At 41.3% G+C, this 17,483-nt stretch overlaps 2 protein-coding genes across 20 annotated transcripts in view; one reads left to right on the forward strand and one right to left on the reverse strand.

Annotated features, from left to right (window-relative positions):
• LOC103348031 (ESX-1 secretion-associated protein EspI) overlaps window positions 1-17,475 on the forward strand; it is a 96,043-nt gene extending 78,568 nt beyond the window's left edge. For 2 of the 4 annotated variants that reach the window (XM_070054409.1, XM_070054429.1), the window contains one exon: window positions 10,509-13,285. The gene's annotated coding sequence lies outside the window, so the exon portion shown is untranslated. Of the gene's footprint in view, window positions 1-10,508; window positions 13,286-14,882 lie in introns of those variants that run through there. The other 2 variants (XM_070054413.1, XM_070054431.1) reach the window with 2 other exon arrangements.
• Window positions 1-17,483, reverse strand: part of RNF38 (ring finger protein 38) — a 137,852-nt gene that overhangs the window by 5,982 nt on the left and 114,387 nt on the right. For all 16 annotated transcript variants that reach the window (XM_070054354.1, XM_051856452.2, XM_008266315.4 and 13 more), the window contains 6 exons: window positions 12,475-12,642; window positions 11,316-11,486; window positions 8,071-8,232; window positions 7,698-7,807; window positions 5,626-5,710; window positions 2,601-2,722 (listed from right to left, as the gene is read on the reverse strand). In XM_070054354.1, the coding sequence (XP_069910455.1) occupies window positions 2,601-2,722; window positions 5,626-5,710; window positions 7,698-7,807; window positions 8,071-8,232; window positions 11,316-11,486; window positions 12,475-12,642 (818 nt within the window). The remainder of the gene's footprint in view (window positions 1-2,600; window positions 2,723-5,625; window positions 5,711-7,697; window positions 7,808-8,070; window positions 8,233-11,315; window positions 11,487-12,474; window positions 12,643-17,483) is intronic.

Below are 17,483 nucleotides of genomic sequence, written 5' to 3' on the forward strand. Positions count from 1 at the left end.
TCCCATATTAGAGTACCAGGTCAAGTCCCAGCTACTCCGCTTCTGATTCAGCTTCCTGCTAATGCATCCTGGGTGGTAGCAGATGATGGCTCAAGTACATGGATCTCTGCCACCCATGTGGGAAACTAGGATGGAGTTACAGGCTCCTGGCTTTTGCCTGGCCCAGACCTGGCTGTTGTAGGCACTTGGGAGAGTGAATCAGCAGACAGAAATTATCTGTCTTCCCTTTTTGTTGCTCTGCTTTTCAAGTGGATGAAATTAAACATTAAAAAAAAAATATATGTGTAAATACATATGCACACACATACATACCATACATATACACACACAAATGGCCATTAAGCACATGAAATGATGCTCAGCACCATTAGCCTTTGGGAAAATGAAAATCAAATCCTCAATGAGATAGCACTGTACACCCATCAGGATGGGTATAAAAGAGACCATCTAGAGAAATTTAACTTTGTACATTGCTGGTGGGAATATAAGATGGTATACCCACTGTGGAAAAACTGGCAGTTCTCAAAAAGTTAAATGTGTAGTTACCACATGACCTGGCAATTCACTCCTAAGCATACCCTGCCTGCCATATACCAAAAGCAGTGAAACATATCCACAGGAAAACTTGTACACAAGTGTTCAGTCAACATATGCATAGTAATAGCTAAAAAGTAGAAGCAAACCAAATGTCCAGTAGATAAAAGGATAAACAATATGTTGTATCCATACAATGGACTATTTATTATGTAGCCATAAAACAGCTGACTTACTAATACAAGCTACAACACAGACGAAACTTGAAAAAATTAGGCTATGTCAAAGAAGCCAGACAGAAAAACACATATTAAATGATTCTATCTCCATAGCATCCTACAGACACACAAAGTAAATGGGAGGGGGGAATGTTGGGGTAGAGAGGAAAAGATTGGGGAAGATACAGGGAGTGGCTGCTAATGTGTAAAGTGTTTCTTTTGGGGTGATGAAAAGGGTCTAAATTTGATTGTGATGACAGTTACACATCTCCATAAATATACCAAAAGCCATTCAATTATGAACCTAAATATTACTTTCATCTACTTGAAAGGCAGAGTGATGGAAATAGAGAGAGAGAGAGATTTTCCATCCATTGGTTCACACCCTGAATGCCTCCAAAAGCCATGGCTGGGCCAGGCTAACCATCGAGGTCTACACATGGAAGGCAGGGGCCCAGGCACTCCCAGGGTGCATTAGCAGGAAGCTCACCTGGAAGCACAGGACCCATGGTATGTGAGTGTTGCTAGTAGCAGCTTAACCTGCCATACCACAATGCCCAGCCCAAATCTTAAGAGTAAATTTCAGGGTAAGTAATTGTATATTAATAAAAGTTTCTATTAAAAAAGATACTGTGATCAGAATTTTCAGATAAAAATCCTCAAACTGTAAAACCTTTCAATGTTATGAGTCTGAAGCTTGAATTAGAAACAATAATAAAAATGTCAAGAAATCTTGAATTCAAACACTCTGCTTATATACATCTCAAAACAGTAATCCCAAGTTAATGTGACTAAGAAAATTAGATTTGGGGCTGGTGCTGTGGCACAGGTTAATCGTAAGCCTGTGGTGCGTGTGTCCTGTATGGGTGCTGGTTTGAGTCTCAGCTGCTCCTCTTCCAATCCAGCTCCCTGCTAATGACCTGGGAAAGCAGTGGAAGATGGCCCAAGTCCTTGGGTCCCTGCACCCACGTGGGAGACCCAGAAGCAGCTCCTGGCTTAGAAGCTGGAATCCTAGGCTAATTAAAGAACATGGACCTAGGGGCCAGGATGCTTGGGTCTGAATTCCAGCTTCATTGACCACCGGGTGTGTGGAGTCCTTATGACTCACTTTCTTTACCAATAAAGTAGGAATAATATTCTCGCCTCATAGCATTGTTATAATGATGAAGTAGACTGTGAATGCACTCAAAATGGTGTTTGACACATAGTTAATGCCACCATAATTTTTAAAAAGGGTGAATAAAGTGGTGGCAAAAACTTGGTTGCCATCCAGGAGCTAGAAGCTTACCACCTCCCTTTGACTGCTACCTCCACACAGAGATGGGGCCAGATCCTGGCCACACCAGATCACAGGGACTGCTAATCTGAGTAAAGAGTTCTCAGCACCTACTGGAAGGACTATTTGAACAAAGTGCAAATTTTTGCTGTTGCTTTAAACCACCAAATAGCTTCATAACTATGTACATTAGTAAGAGTGGAAGCTATTAATTTACTTGCAAACCATGGCACAATAAATTTGTCATGCTGCGCCAAAAAAAAAAAAGCTCCTCTCTTCAGATCAGCCCAGCTGTGGCCATTGTATTCATTTGGGGAGTGAACCAGCAGATGGAAGACCTCTCTCTCTCTCTACCTGTAACTCTGCCTCTCAAATAAATAAATAAATCTTTAAAAACATTTAAGTTTTAATTTTATTCAAAATTTTTAATGATTCCATGTAGATTAGTTGGACCGCACAAACCTAGAGTATGAGCTAGATAGAACTTATTCAAGTTATCCTGGACTATTCAAGCTCTTGTTCAAAAAGGCAGATCTAGAAATTGAGCAGTGATGTCAGGAAAATATACTTACAAGGTCTGTTCTGACTGGTGGTTGTTAGGATTGAACCTGTAAGAAGGAAGTTGTTCAATGTCAGCTTTTGTCAGTCCTCGAGGCTTTGCCTCTCCCAGACGCTCTGCCAGATTTAACAGGGCCTGCAGAGAAAAAGGGCAGATTTTCATCTCTCCTCGAATGGAAAATTTCAATGCATGTGCAAAAACAGAAAAAGTAACAAACTCACATATGCTTATTGTTATCCTGTCTCCACAATCCATGGCTATTACTTCATTTCACCTAAGTTCCAAGTTATTTTGAAATACCTACTGTTAGGTAAAATAGTTTGTGTGCATCTTTGAAACACAATTTGTATCCATCTCAGCACTTTGGACCTTCTGAGCTGGACAGTTCTGTGCTGTGGGGACTGTCCTGGGCACTGCAGAACAGAGAGCAGAACTTCCGGCCTCCTTCCGGAGAGATGCAACAGCACCCCCATCTTAACAACCAGAAATGTCTCCAGACATTGCCATGTATCTCCTGGGACCAAAACTGACCTTAGGCTGAAAACCACTGCTCTAAAAGACATATTTTGAACATTCCATCATAAATTCATTAAGGATAAAAGTGCTTTCTTTAAAAAAAAAAAAAAAAAGTCTATTTTCAACTACTTGAAAGGCAGAGTAATAGAGAGATCTTCCATCTGCTGGTTTACTTCTCACAGTTCCTCAGTAGCCAGGGTTGGGCCAGGCTGAAATCAAGAGTCTAGAGCACCACCCAGGGTGGTAGGAGCCCAAACCATTGAGTCGTTATTCACTGTCTCCCAGAAGCATTAGCAGGATGCTGGGTCAGAAGCAGAGGCGTCAAGACTTGGACTGGCTCTAATACGGGATTTGTGCATCCCAAGCAGCAGCTTAATCTGCTAGGCCACAATGCCTGCCCCAAAATGATAATATTCTAATTTTATCACTTTCTTCATTTATTAGCTGAAATACTGAGTAATGCTATCCTATGTAATTCATCTAGGAAAGGCAGGACACATGAGATTGATGTGTTTCTTTTTGGAGGCACCCAGAGGCTTTAACGTATTAAAACGTATTGGTGAGTTAACACACTGGTTATTATGCTCACTGCTTTCACACTGGTACCTCCTTTCTCCGTATTTTACTGACTCTGGAGTCTCATTTGCTTTATCCTACAATTAGGCTGTCTTTTATGAACTACTTTTATTCATTTTTCAGGCTGCCATAGGGTTAAGAGAACAAATCACAAAAATAGCAATGGACAATGAAAAGAACAGAAGTAACTTCCCAAATTTCAGTAATTAATACAGTGACAGCAGTGACATGTCTGAGTACTTTTTAATTTGATATCACAACTCTGCCTTGGGGACAGCTCCCCAGCTGAAGTTCCCCAAATTCAGACCCTGCATAGTTTTATAAGTTATTGTCTGACCTATTAAGACATCATTTCAGCTATTCCCATTTATTCCTTTACTAGCAGAGTTTGATTCTCAAAAGTAGAGATCTGTTGCCATTAAGCATTAAACACATTTAGTGGATAGTTCCACCCAGCAATATTCAAGATTATGTCCATTTTCTAGTAAGGCCTGAAAGGATATCCAGTGAGCTTTTCAATCGAATTTCCCATTTTCTCCCTTTGACTTGAACCACAGACTGTATATGCTTTTCTATAAGAATGTCCTGTGCTTCCCTGCCTCAATTTTTTGTCTTCAAAGAAAAAGACAGCGACAGAGCTCCCATCTACTGATTCATTCCCAATATGCCCGGGAGCCGGGAACTCCATCTAGTTGTCTCACATGGAGCTGTAACTGGGGGTGGAGCCAAGACTTAAACCCAGGCACTCTGACATGGGATGCATGCATCCTAACCAGCGTTTTAAATAACCATGCCAAATGCTCATGCCCTTGCCTCAATCTTTTTTTTTTTTTTTCTTTTTTTAAGATTTATTTGAGAGGCAGAGTTACAGAGAAAGGAAGAGACACCTGCTGGTTCACTCCCCAAAATGGCCACAACACCCAGAGCTGGGCCAATCTGAAGCTAGGAGCCAGGAGCTTCTTCCCTGTCTCACCTGGGTGCAGAGGCCCAATCACTTGGGCCATCTTCCACTACTTTCTGAGACTATTAGCAGGGAGCTGTTTATTGGAAGTGGAGCAACTGGGACTAGAACCAGCACCCATATGGGATGCTGGCATTTGCAGGCGGCAACTTAACTTGCTGTGCCACAGAGCTGGCCCCCCATTTAAGAACTTATACGTGAATATTTATAGCAGCGTTATTCCTAATGGGCAAAAGTGGAATCCATCCAAATGTCCACTAGCTGTTGAATGAATTTTAAGAAGTGTGTATCCTTTTACTGAACTATAATTCATCACTGAAAAGGAATGAAGTACTGACATACCGACACATTCCGCAGCGCTGGCACCCCGCCCTGTCTCAATCATGCATGACAAAATTCCCCGTGTTAAGATCCAGCCCAAACATTTCTACTTCCACAAAATTTTCCAGAACAATTTATCAAAAGTCACAATTATCATTTGCATTTCACCAATGGAACTGTATATAATTCTAATGGAGCTGGGGCCAGTGCTGTAGCATAGCAGGTTAAGCTGCCACCTGTGATGCCACATTCATATGGGCACCAGATCAAGTCCCGGCTGCTCCACTTCTCATCCCGCTCCCTGCTAATGTGCCTGGGCCCCTGCACCCATTCTGAAGACCTGGATGAAACTCCTGGTTCCTGGCTTCTGGCCCAGCCCTGGCCATTTGAGGAATGAACCAATAGACAGAAGATCTCTCTGTCTTACCTTCTTTTTCTGTAACTCTTTCAAATAAATTAATTTTAAAAAATTCTAATGGAACATGAAAGTCATAGCTCTGTGGTACCCATTCATACATCCTTAAAGTCGCTGAACAGTTTTGTGACATATTTACACCTCGAAATGAATAATTCACTGAATATTAAATTAGATCAAAGAGTTGAGTAGAACAATACTTCTATGTATGCAATACTCCTCATATTAATGTACAGTTTATTTACTAACCTCGTAATTTTCTACCTCTCCATCTTCCACATCCAATTCAAAGCTGAAAGTTGGACCCACGGCAGGTGGCACTGGAAGCATTGATCTGAAGCCAAAAAAAACAAAACAAAACAAAAACACACACACAAAAAAAGCCACATCAGCATTAATATGCTAGTAAATTAACTCAGTGATTAGAACAAAAGGGACAAAGGCCAGTGCAACAAAGATGTGACACCGGCATCCCATATGAGCACCAATTTTAAATCCAACTCCCTGCCAATGCACCTGATAAAGCAGTACTTGGGCCCCTGCCACCTGCGTGGGAGACCTGGAAGGAGGTCTTAGCTTCAGCCTGGCCCAGCCTTGGCTGTTGTAGCCATCTGGGGAGTGAACCAGTAGATTGAAGATCTCTCTCTCCCCCCATTCCCACCTTTCAAAAAGTAAATTTTTTTATTTTACTTTTTTTAAAGATTTTATTTATTTATTTGACAGGTAGAGTTACAGACAGTGAGAGAGAGAGACAGAGAGAAAGGTCTTCCTTCCATTGGTTCACTCCCCAAATGGCCACAACAGCCAGAGCTGTGCCGATCTGAAACCAGGAGCGAGGTGCTTCTTCCCCGTCTCCCATGTGGGTGCAGGGGTCCAAGCACTTGGGCCATCTTCCACTGCTATCCCAGGCCACAGCAGAGAGCTGGATTGGAAGAGGAACAGCTGGGACTAGAACCTGCGCCTGGCATCGCAGGCGGAGGATTAACCTACTGTGCCACAGCGCTGGCGCCAAAAGTAAATAGATTTTAAAAAAATGAACCAAAAACCCTTGAGATACATTAATATTACATATTAATAAAACATATGTAAGACCTCTAGAGTAAAACTGCAAGAATAGTTAGAAAGAAATTAAGGATGAATAAACCACGTAGACTAGAAGTTTCAGTATTGTTAATAACTCATTTCTGGATTTTATGCACTTCCTACCAAAACCTCAATAATTAAAAACACATACATACAAAGTTTTTTAATTTAAGGGACACAGAGTGAGAGAGAAGAAGAGCTTCTATCCACTGGTTTATTCCCCGAATTTCTGGATTGGAAGTGGAGCAGCTGGTTTCAAACCAGCACCCATATAGGATGTTGGTGTCACAGGTGGAGCCTTAAACTACTCTGCCACAGTGCCAGTCCCTCCCTAATTCCTGCAACAGCCCAGGCAAGGACCAGGCCAGGGCTGAATTTGGGAGCCAGAAACTCAATCCAGATCTCCTATATGAGTGACAGGAGTGAACTAGCAGATGGAAAATTTATTTCAAATGAATAAGTAAATCTTTAAAAAAAAAAAAAAAAAAAGAGGTTGAGAGACTCTAAAATCAGAGACTATTCGATTTTAAAATAATAGAGAAAAGAACACTAAAACTGTCAAAGCAGTGTGATGTTAAGCAGATGGCCTGCTAGTATAAGACCATAATCCCTATGTTTCCTAGAAGGTAATTATAGACACGTGACCAGTTTCCAGACAGTGAGACAAGCAGGCAGGAGTAATACATGCAGCTTCTGGAAATACACTTGAGCAGAGCAGGCAGGCAGTGGGATCCATATCTGTCTTTGACAGCTGGAAATATGGACATGATGGCTAGAGGCTGAGGTCATGTAGAGGAAGCTATAAAATTTTAATAATGATGCTATAGAACCATGCCTCATAGTTGGAAGCTTACAAACCATCCTTGAATCACCTCCTGGACTATGATGTGTGTGTAAGAGAGAAACACTTAATCCTAACAGAGTAGTTCTAAGACAAATAAAGAACTTGTCTTCTCCTTTGTCCCCCACCCCCTCCCAAAAAGCATCAAAAGTGCTGGATAATCAAGTGATGGCAAACGGCAGTAAATGATGTCAGCTATAAAAGGGACAAAATCTTAAACTTTTTCCATCTCTGTTCTTTCTCTTTCACCCTTAACTGGCTCTTCACCCCAACTTCAACCCTTTAACATTAAGTAAAACAAACATCCCAAGTGACAGTCCAAATAGATTTTGTATAACAAAGAGAATCAAGAGTTTCAAAATGCAGATACCATTACAATAACAAAGAAAGGACTTACAATACGTATGGCAGCAAGCTGGGGTGGTAAGGGGGTGGTGGTATTGGCTGCTGGGATCGATGATATCTGCTGCGTCCAGTGAGCCTCCGAGGCATAAATGGAGGGTAAGGCTTCAGGGAGGAAATATTAAAAGAATTTAAAATATTTCTACATTCACTACTAATTGTTCAAGTGCTATTAATTATTTATTACTTATTTCTTAAATTTAATGAGTAGATGCAACAATCAGTTTAAATAATTTTCCAACTGAATGCTCTCAATAATACATTTTAAATTATAAAAATTTAAAATTGTAAAAATGTTTGCTGAAATAACTCAGAATAAGTTATTGTCAGAGCAAGTAATAAATCTATAATGATGTACGGAAACTTACTACTCCAAAGGACACCTCTTGATGCAAAGGGTCATGTGTCAAGAATTGCAAAGGAGCTGATGGAGGTAAGGTTGGGGGATGAGCTGATGCAGGGTATGTAAAACCTCCAACTGGAAGATGTTCTCCTAAGAGTTCCACTTCGTTTTCTATCCTCTGCAGAGGCTGAAGAAGAAAATAAACACTTATTCTCAGTGTTTTTATAGGTTGTGCTTTACAATAATCAAAAGCAGAAAAAAATCTAAAATGTCTTTAAGGCCAAGCAACCCTTGAAGTTCACATTAATCTAAAATTCATGCAGACTACAACAAAATCTTCCTATCTTTAACTTCAATTTAAAAAGTCTCTGCAACCTGTTACTAAACAGTTCCATTATCTATTATCAGATAATTTATTATTTGAAATTTCTCTTAAGAAAGAAAGACTAAAAGTTATCTAGTAAGTTGGTCATAAAGAAGTTAAAACCATTTCTTTTAGTCATGCATCCCGACCCCACAGAAAGAAATGTTGACATTTAACCTTTCATAGATAGACTAGAACATGGGTTACATTTATAAATCTGAAACAGGGCTAAATGAGAAAAGGTGCAGAAGGCATTACGCTGTAGTAGAAAGATTATGGGCTTTGACATCAGACACAATCTTGGCACTGTCACAAAGCAACCAAATGACTGGTGGATAAAGCCCTTAAGTATTGTCACGTGACATGGTTCACAGCCTATTTCAAAAGTAAGAACACTAAAACAATGTTCTTAAAGCACACAGTGCTGAGAAAACCACACAGCATGTGATTTTTGAAAAACAACAGTTTACTGATACATATAATTCACATAGTATAAAAAGAGAACAACTCAAGGGATCCTGTATATATTATAGAGTTCATACAACCATTACCATTGATCCCAAAACATTTTCATCACCTCAACAAAAAAAACCCCATACCAGTTAGGATAAACTATCCAGGGCTGGCACTTAGGTACAGAGGATCAAGCTGCTGCCTAAAAGGCCAGCATCCTGTGAGCACTGAGTGCCAGTTTGAATCCTGGCTGCTCCACTTCTGATCCATCTCCCTGCTAATGCACCTGGGAAAGCAGTGGAAGATGGCTCAAGTGCTTGGGCCCTTGCCACCCACACAGGAGACAGGACAGAGTTCTGGCCTCCTGGCATTGGTCTGGCCCTGCCCCGGCTGTTGTGGCCATTTAGAAAGTGAACCAGCAGATGGAAGATCCCTGACTCTCTTTCTTTATAAATAAATAAACCTTAAAAAAACAAAAACAAAAAACTACCTCCCTGTTTCTCCCCTCAGAGATATTTACTTTCCATTCGTATAGATTTTTGCCTAACTTGCACATTTCTTATCAATGGAGAAATATAATATGTGGCTTTGTGTCATTTCTTTTGCTTGGTATAATGTTTTCAAAGTCCATCCATCATACAGATTTGATTAACTAATATTTAATTGTATGAACAGACCACTCTGTGCTCATCCACTTACCAGCTAATGGACATCTAAACGGTTTCCACTTGGATTATTAGCAATGATGTTGCCATAAACATTTGGGTAATTACTTTTGTGTTGATATGGTGGTTTTGTTTTGTTTTGTTTTGTTTTGTTTTAATTTGAAAGGCAGAGAGGAGAGACAGACAGATCTTCCATCCACTGGTTTACTATCCAAATGACCACAACAGCCATGGGTGGGAGAGGCTGAAGCCAGGAGCCGAGAACTCCATCCAGGTTTTGGCCAAGGCCCAAGTCCATGGGCCATCTTCCGCTGCTTTCCCAGGCTCATTATCAGAGAGCTGGATCAGAAGAGGAGCAGTAGGGATTTGAACCAGCACTCAAATGCCAGCCACCAGATGTCTTCAATTATTTTGAGCACATGCATTTTCAAATGTTGGCCTGACTTCCTCAGTTACAGAATAGCAACACATTATTCTAATACAAATACTAACATTGTAATTTGAAACTTTACTCATGCTTGAAAGAAATCACTACTGCTGACACTGTGACACCATTAAACCTAAGTCCTGACTGACTATGAAACCGAACCTTTTAAATAACTCCAAATTACAGATATGAGAAGCTACGGAGAACAGCTCGACATGAATCTTACTCCCCAACCCTCAAAATAATATGCATCTCAGTTGTATTCCAGCCTCAGAACAGAATTAACTACCTTAACAGCCTACCTCCTCTGCTTTCATCAGAACATAGCAGAAAAATAGGACTTCACAAAGAATAGAGGCTCAGAAGTTAAATTGCTTGCCAAATGCATATAAATAATCTATTGACTACAAGCAACTTTATCATGTTTTCATTTTCCAGGTTAGAACTACATGAAGGGGCTGGCACTGTGGCATAGGGGGTAAAGCCGCCACCCGCAGTGCCGGCATCCAATGTATGTGCTGGTTCAAGTCCCAGGTGTTCCACTTCCAATCCAGGTCTCTGCTACGGCCTGTGAAAGCAGCAGAAGATGGCCCAAGTCCTTGGGCCCCTGTACCCATGTGGGAGATCCGGAGGAGGCTCCTGGCTTCAGGTAAGCGCAGTTCTGGCCAGTTGAGGAGTGAACCAGCAGATGGAAGACCTCTCTCTCTCTGTCTCTCTCCTCTCTCTATGTAACTCTGACTTTCAAATAAATAAATAAAGCTTTAAAAAAGGCGGGGGAGGGGCTGTGGCATAGCAGGTAAGGTCGCCGCCTGTAGTGCCAGCATCTCATATGGGCGCCAGTTCGAGTCCCGGCTGCTCCACTTCCAATCCAGCTCTCTGCTCTGGCCTGGGAAAGCAGTGGAAGATGGCCCATGTCCTGGGGCCCCTGCACCCATGTGGGAGACCAGGAGGAAGCACCTGGCTCCTGGCTTCAGATCAGCACAGCTCCAGCCGTTGTGGCCAATTGGGGAGTGAACCAGAGGATGGAAGACCTCTCTTTCTCTTTCTGCGTAACTCTTTCAAATAAATACATCTTAAAAAAAAAAAAAGTACAGTAAGAATCTTCAAATTTACTGCTTGAAGGACTGCAGATGAAGGTTTTCAATTAGTCAAGTGACTTTACAATAGCTAGAAAAAGTTAAGAAACCAAATTAATCCAAGGTATAGGTATGTACACTAGTTTATATGTCTGTGGATTCCTTTACCTCTTTAAGAACCATAAGAATGCCCACCTTATAGTGTTTAAATGCAATAACTCACAGTTACTAAATATCTGCCTGGTTTAAACATTTTGGGAGTTAGGTAAGAATAGAGATACCTACCGATCGTGACTGCTGTGTCTGGAAGGGGACAAACTGGCCTGGTGGTGGCAAATGAGGAGGATGATGGGGAGAAAGGTGAGGAGGATGTATAAGAAATGGATCACTAGAAATAAGGGGTGGGAACGCAGCATATGGTACTGGTAAGTGCTGAACTGAACATGCCTGAAGCATCTGTAAGAGAAATCATTATTTTTTTGGTTAAAAACATTGGAATATGTAATTTATTTTTTAAAATGATAGTGAGATTGAAGTCACTGCCAAAGCACCCCCAAAATTACACAAAAAAAGTTTTCAGCAGCTTATATAAGCAATGAAATACTAATATATTTTATATCTGCTAGTAAAGTATTGGATGCTACTGTTATTCTAAGAAACTGTCCTTTTCGATCTATAGTACAACTCACAACTGTTTTACAGTTTCCAGCATTTCACTGGGAAATTCAGCACAATGGTTCTATTACTGAGAAACCAAGATTAGGCACATGAATGTGTAAGTTTGCACTGGTTTATGTATGTATGTTTTAACCGCACATTCAGGCCAGGGTATTCTATTTAGACAGATCCTGTCAAGCGCTTTCCACTGATCTTATTTAAGTCCTCTATATTTCCATGCCTTCATTTGTGAGATAAGCAGGGTGGAAGGGTGGCAGATTGACAGATAGGGCATAAGTACGAAGCAGAAAGGTGAGTCTCTGCCCTCCCACGATGACTATCTCTACAACATTAAGCAGGTCATTTAAATTTTCAGAGATGTCATTATTTTCATCACAGGTCTACCACAGTGAGTGCCTACGGAGGAGACCCAGTCAGTGCCGACACTACTGCTGTTGACCATTAATTATACTCTCAGATCGAGGCCAACCCTTAACGAGCTTTAATTATAAAGAGTGTTGATAAATGAGGAAGCGTAGTTTGACCCTCAGGGTATTCAAATATGATAATTAATGTAAAAATATATCAAGTTTTAAAGCTAATGTACTATAATGATGTGTTTGCAATAAAACTGCCCTTTATACTTGGAAATAAAGCTACAATGAATCTATTTGCTCATATAGTTCACTTAGCCATCCTAAAGGTTTTCTAAATCAGATAACAAAACCAAATCCAGGCTGGTGTGCTTAGTAAGGAGGATCTAACGGTAACAAAGGCACAGACTTACTGGAGGAGGCACACTACAGACAGGGAGGTGCTGTCCACTGAAAACCACAGAGCATCCTGGGACCTGTTGCGTACTGCAAGCAGGGATGTGCTGGCCTGTGCAGAGGGGAATTCCGTGTGGTGCCACTGTTGTTACTGTATAGGAAACAGGGACGGTTCCTTGATGGAGCTATTAGGAAAGAAAAATATTGGATAAAATGTTAACTATTAAAAATTAACACTGGGCATTCAGTGCTTTCCCGTCTCTCAGGTGTACCGATTTTCACAATCTTCAACAGTTTTGACAGGACATTTGTTTTCTTTGAAGAGGAAAGCTATTTCAAGAATGTGTATGATTCTACAGAACTAGAACTAAACAAACTCTTCCCTTAAACTCAAAAAGCCCAAAAGAATAAAAGATTGCTATATTAATTCTTCAAGTCTATCTTATACAGTAGGAAAGAAACTTTCCTCAAGATCAAACTTTGGGAAAAATGACAGCTCGCATCTGTTAATACTTGGTCACATTCAACAACAAACACTGTTTAATTCCAATTAATGAAGCAATACAAAGTAGTATAATCCTTTGTTTAAAATATTACTGAATACCCGGGAGTGCAGTGGAGGATAGCCCAGGTCCTTGGGCCCTGCACCCACATGGGAGACCAGGAGAAGCACCTGGCTCCTGGCTTCGGATCAGCGCAGTGCGCCGGCCGCAATGGCCATTGGGGAGTGAACCAATGGAAAAGGAAGACCTTTCTGTCTCTCTTTCACTGTCCACTCTGCCTGTCAAAAAAAAAAAAAAAAAAAAAAAAAAAAAAAAAAAGAGAGAGAGAGAGAGAAAAATATTACTGAATAATCTCAATATTAATTGTTATTATTTCAGAGGGATTACTGAGTAAAGGGGTTAATGTATTTTAAGGGTTTTGTTTTTAACAAATACTACCAATCACCTGGAGAAGGCTGGATGTAAGTCACACTCGCAGCTGTGACCCAGAAAGAAGGCCTATTTCCCAGCATCTCTACTCAACCCAGATTTATTTGCATTACAACTATGCTTACCTATCTGAAGAGAAAAAAAAAAGTATTGGCCTATTTGCTTTGAATTTGCATTTCTCTGATTACAGGGATCAATTTGAAAATATATATATTATTTTATATAAAGGTGAATTAGAGGAAGACACAGAGAGATCTCCCATCCACTGGTTCACTCCCCAGATGGCCACAATTCCCAGGGCTGGGCCAGGCCAAGGCAGGAGCCAGGAGCTTCATCCAGAATTTCCAAGAGGGTACAGGGCCCAACCACTCAAGTCATCCTCCGCTGCTTTCCCAGGCACATTAGCAGGGAGCTGGATCAGAAGTGGAGCAGCTGGGACTCAAACCAGTGCTCATATGGGATTCTGGTGCCGCAGGCAACAGTTTAACCCACTGTGCCACAGTGCTGGCTCCAAGGTCAATTATTTTCAACACGTTTATTAACCATTTAGATGCTTTTTCTGTAAATAATCTTTTGCTCACTGATCTTTTTTTCTAGGAAGTCATAACCAGCTGTACCTTCAAATTTAGAGATGAATCTTTTGCTTGTCATGTGTAACAAAGTTATTTTCCCTTGGAGCCAGCACTGTGGCGTAGTGGGTAAAGCTGCCGCCTGCACTGCCAGCATCCCATGTTGACACCAGTTCGAGTCCTTGCTGCTCCACTTCTAATCCAACACTCCATTATGGCCTGGCAGAGCAGTGGAAGATGGCCCAAGTTCATGGGCCCCTGCACCTGCATGGGAGACCCGGAGGTCGCCTGGTTCCAGATCAGCAGCCCAGGTCCAATTTGGGGAGTGAACTGGTAGATGGAAGACACCTCCCTCTCTCTGCCTTTCAAATAAACAAATCTTTTAAAAAAAATATTTTCCCAGTCCATGTTTTATCTTCTTAAACCTTTTTATTTTTTATGAACATCTGCTTATTTGAAAGTCAGAGTTACAGAGAGAGATATATCGAGAGAGACTTTCCATCCACTGCTTCACTCCCCAAATGGCCACAATAGCTAGGGCTGGGCCAAGCCAAAGCCAGGAGCCAGAAACACCCTCCATATCTCCCACATGGGTACAGCAGCCCAAACACTTGGGCCATCCTCTGCAGTTTTCCCAGACCAATATTAGGAGGATCGAAGTGGAAAAAGACAGGATATGAATGGGCACCTATATGGGATGCCTGCATGGCAGGTGGTGGCTTTACTTGCTATGCCACAATACCAGCCCTTTTTAAACCTTTTATTTAATGATATATTTTTGTCTTTCATAATCCTACATTTTAAAATGCCGTCAAAGTGTAGCATTAGAGCTTGTATTGATGAGGTTATACAAATGTGCTCCTAACTTTTATAAAAATTTTACTTTTTACATATAAATTCAAATTCCAGTGAATCTGTTTACAGTGTGAAACAAGACTTGAATTTTTCTTGCACATGGATAACAGACCCTATTCCATTTATTAAACCACCCCGTTTCCTCTAAACTGAAGCACCATCTCTATTTTACCTTCGGTAAGTAACCACATATTCCTGGGCTTATTTCTTACCAATTTCATGTTGTTCTGATGACAGTACCTTACTAGAACAATTATTATTCTCATACATCATAGTTACTTTTCTTTTTTCTTGGGGGAGGGTGGCATTTTAACATTTATTCTTGTATATAAGTCAAATAATTTTATCCAAAAATACATTATAATTCTATTAAATTTTGTTATTTCACAATGAACTTAATTTTACATTAAGCATTTTAATCCAGGAACATTATGCCACTATGTTCAAGATTACAATCCTGTCCTTCAAGAAATCAGTTGCCTTGGCCGGCACCATGGCTCACTTGGCTAATCCTCCACCTGTGGCACCAGTACCTGGGGTTCTAGTCCCGCTTGCTCCTGCTTCCAGTCCAGCTCTCTGCTGTGGCCCAGGAAGGCAGTGGAGGATGGCCTAAGTGCTTGGGCCCTGCACCCGCATGGGAGACCAGGAGGATGCTCCTGGCTTTGGACCGGCACAGCGCACTGGCCGTGGCAGCCATTTGGGGGATGAACCAATGGAAGAAGACTTTTCTCTCTGTCTCTCTCTCTCTCTAACTGCCTGTCAAAAAAAGCAGTTTTCTTTATGAAAATATATTATTCTTACCAAATTTATTCCTCAAAGTTCCTTTATAAGGTTGTAGATCTTGTTATATTGTCAATAGGTTATTTTTTTCTATTTATACGTCAAATCACTGTTGATACTGAGATATCAATTTGTATTTATCTACCTTAGATCTAGTAGATCTGTCTAGAAGGGACATACATTCCACCTGCTAGTTCACTCCCTAAATGGCAACAGTGGCCATAGCTGAGCCAGTCAGCCGCCTGGAATCCCACTTGGGTCTCCCATGTGAGTGGCAGGAGCCCAAGTATTTGGGCCATCTTCAGCTGCTTTCCCTAGGCACATCTGCAGGGAGCTGGACTAGAAGTGAAGCAGTTGAAACTAACCCAGATTCCTATTGGATGCCAGCATTGCAGGCAGCAGCTTAACCTGCTGTGCTACACCCATGGCCAGATTTTTTTTTTTAAGTAGTAAGTGTGGTGTTTTTATTTTTTTATTTTTTATTTTATTTTTTTGACAGGCAGAGCGGACAGTGAGAGAGAGAGACAGAGAGAAAGGTCTTCCTTTTGCCGTTGGTTCACCCTCCAATGGCCGCCATGGCTGGCGCGCTGTGGCCGGTGCACCGCGCTGATCCGAAGGCAGGAGCCAGGTGCTTATCCTGGTCTCCCATGGGGTGCAGGGCCCAAGCACTTGGGCCATCCTCCACTGCACTCCTGGGCCACAGCAGAGAGCTGGCCTGGAAGAGGGGCAACTGGGACAGAATCCGGCGCCCTGACCAGGACTAGAACCTGGTGTGCCAGCGCCGCAAGGCGGAGGATTAGCCTATTGAGTCACGGCGCTGGCCCTATTTTTTTTTATTTTTAAAGATTTATTTATTTACTTGAAAGTCAGAGTTACACAGAGAGAGAAGGAGAGGCAGAGACAGGTCTTCCATCTGCTAGTTCACTCCCCAGTTGGCTGCAATGGCCAGAGCTGCGCCGATTCAAAGCTAGGCACCGGGAGCTTCCTCTGGATCTCCCACGTGGGTGCAGGGGCCCAAGGACTTGGGCAATCTTCTGCCTTCTCAGGCCACAGCAGAGAGCTGGATCGGAAGTGCAGAAGCCGGGACTCGAATTGGTGCCAAATGGGATGCAGCACTGCAGTTGGCGGCTTCACCTGCTACGCCACAGCGCCGGCCCCAGGCCAGATGATTATTTAAAAATCACAAGTGTATTCAAGAGGGAAACTAGTTGTTATTAGATTTTATGTTTTATTACTACGGTAATGTTAGCTTTATCAAATATACTAGGAAATTTCCTACCTTTCTATGATGTGGAATTAGAATAGTTTAAATAGGAATTACTAGTTCTTTAAAGGCCAGATCAATTTCTGCCATGGCTGTTGGTCTGTTCAGGTTTTCTGCTTGAACTGTATGGTATGGTTATTTACTGTAGTCTATTCATTTCCCAATATGGAGACCCGATATCCCACATCACATAAACGAGCCCTCACCTTTTCTGAAGTTCAGCCTTTTGCTTTTCTTTCTTTGGCTCCTTCTCTGACTGCTACCATCCTATCATTCACCTGAGCAGCCACCCCAAGCCTGGTATATATTTCCATGTATTTTTCTGTTATACATATTTAATTATAATGCTGTATAAAATGAAACTTGGTATATACTTCCCTCCACTTTGTTTTTCTTACTCATGTAAAGGTGAAATATACAATTATTTCTTTCAATATTTTAATTCCACTACATTATTTTATTGTACTTAGTAAAACTTCTAAAACAATATTAAATAAAAATGGACAGAGCAGCATCTTTCTAGTTGCTGATTTTGATATAATTGATTAAGGTATCTGCTGTTAGTTTTAAATAATTTCTTTCTTACCTGCCTTTTCACCAAGTACTGATTTAAATGTCATATGATT

The sequence above is a fragment of the Oryctolagus cuniculus genome, chromosome 1 (genome assembly GCF_964237555.1).
Source record: "Oryctolagus cuniculus chromosome 1, mOryCun1.1, whole genome shotgun sequence".
Classification (NCBI taxonomy): Eukaryota; Metazoa; Chordata; class Mammalia; order Lagomorpha; family Leporidae; genus Oryctolagus; species Oryctolagus cuniculus.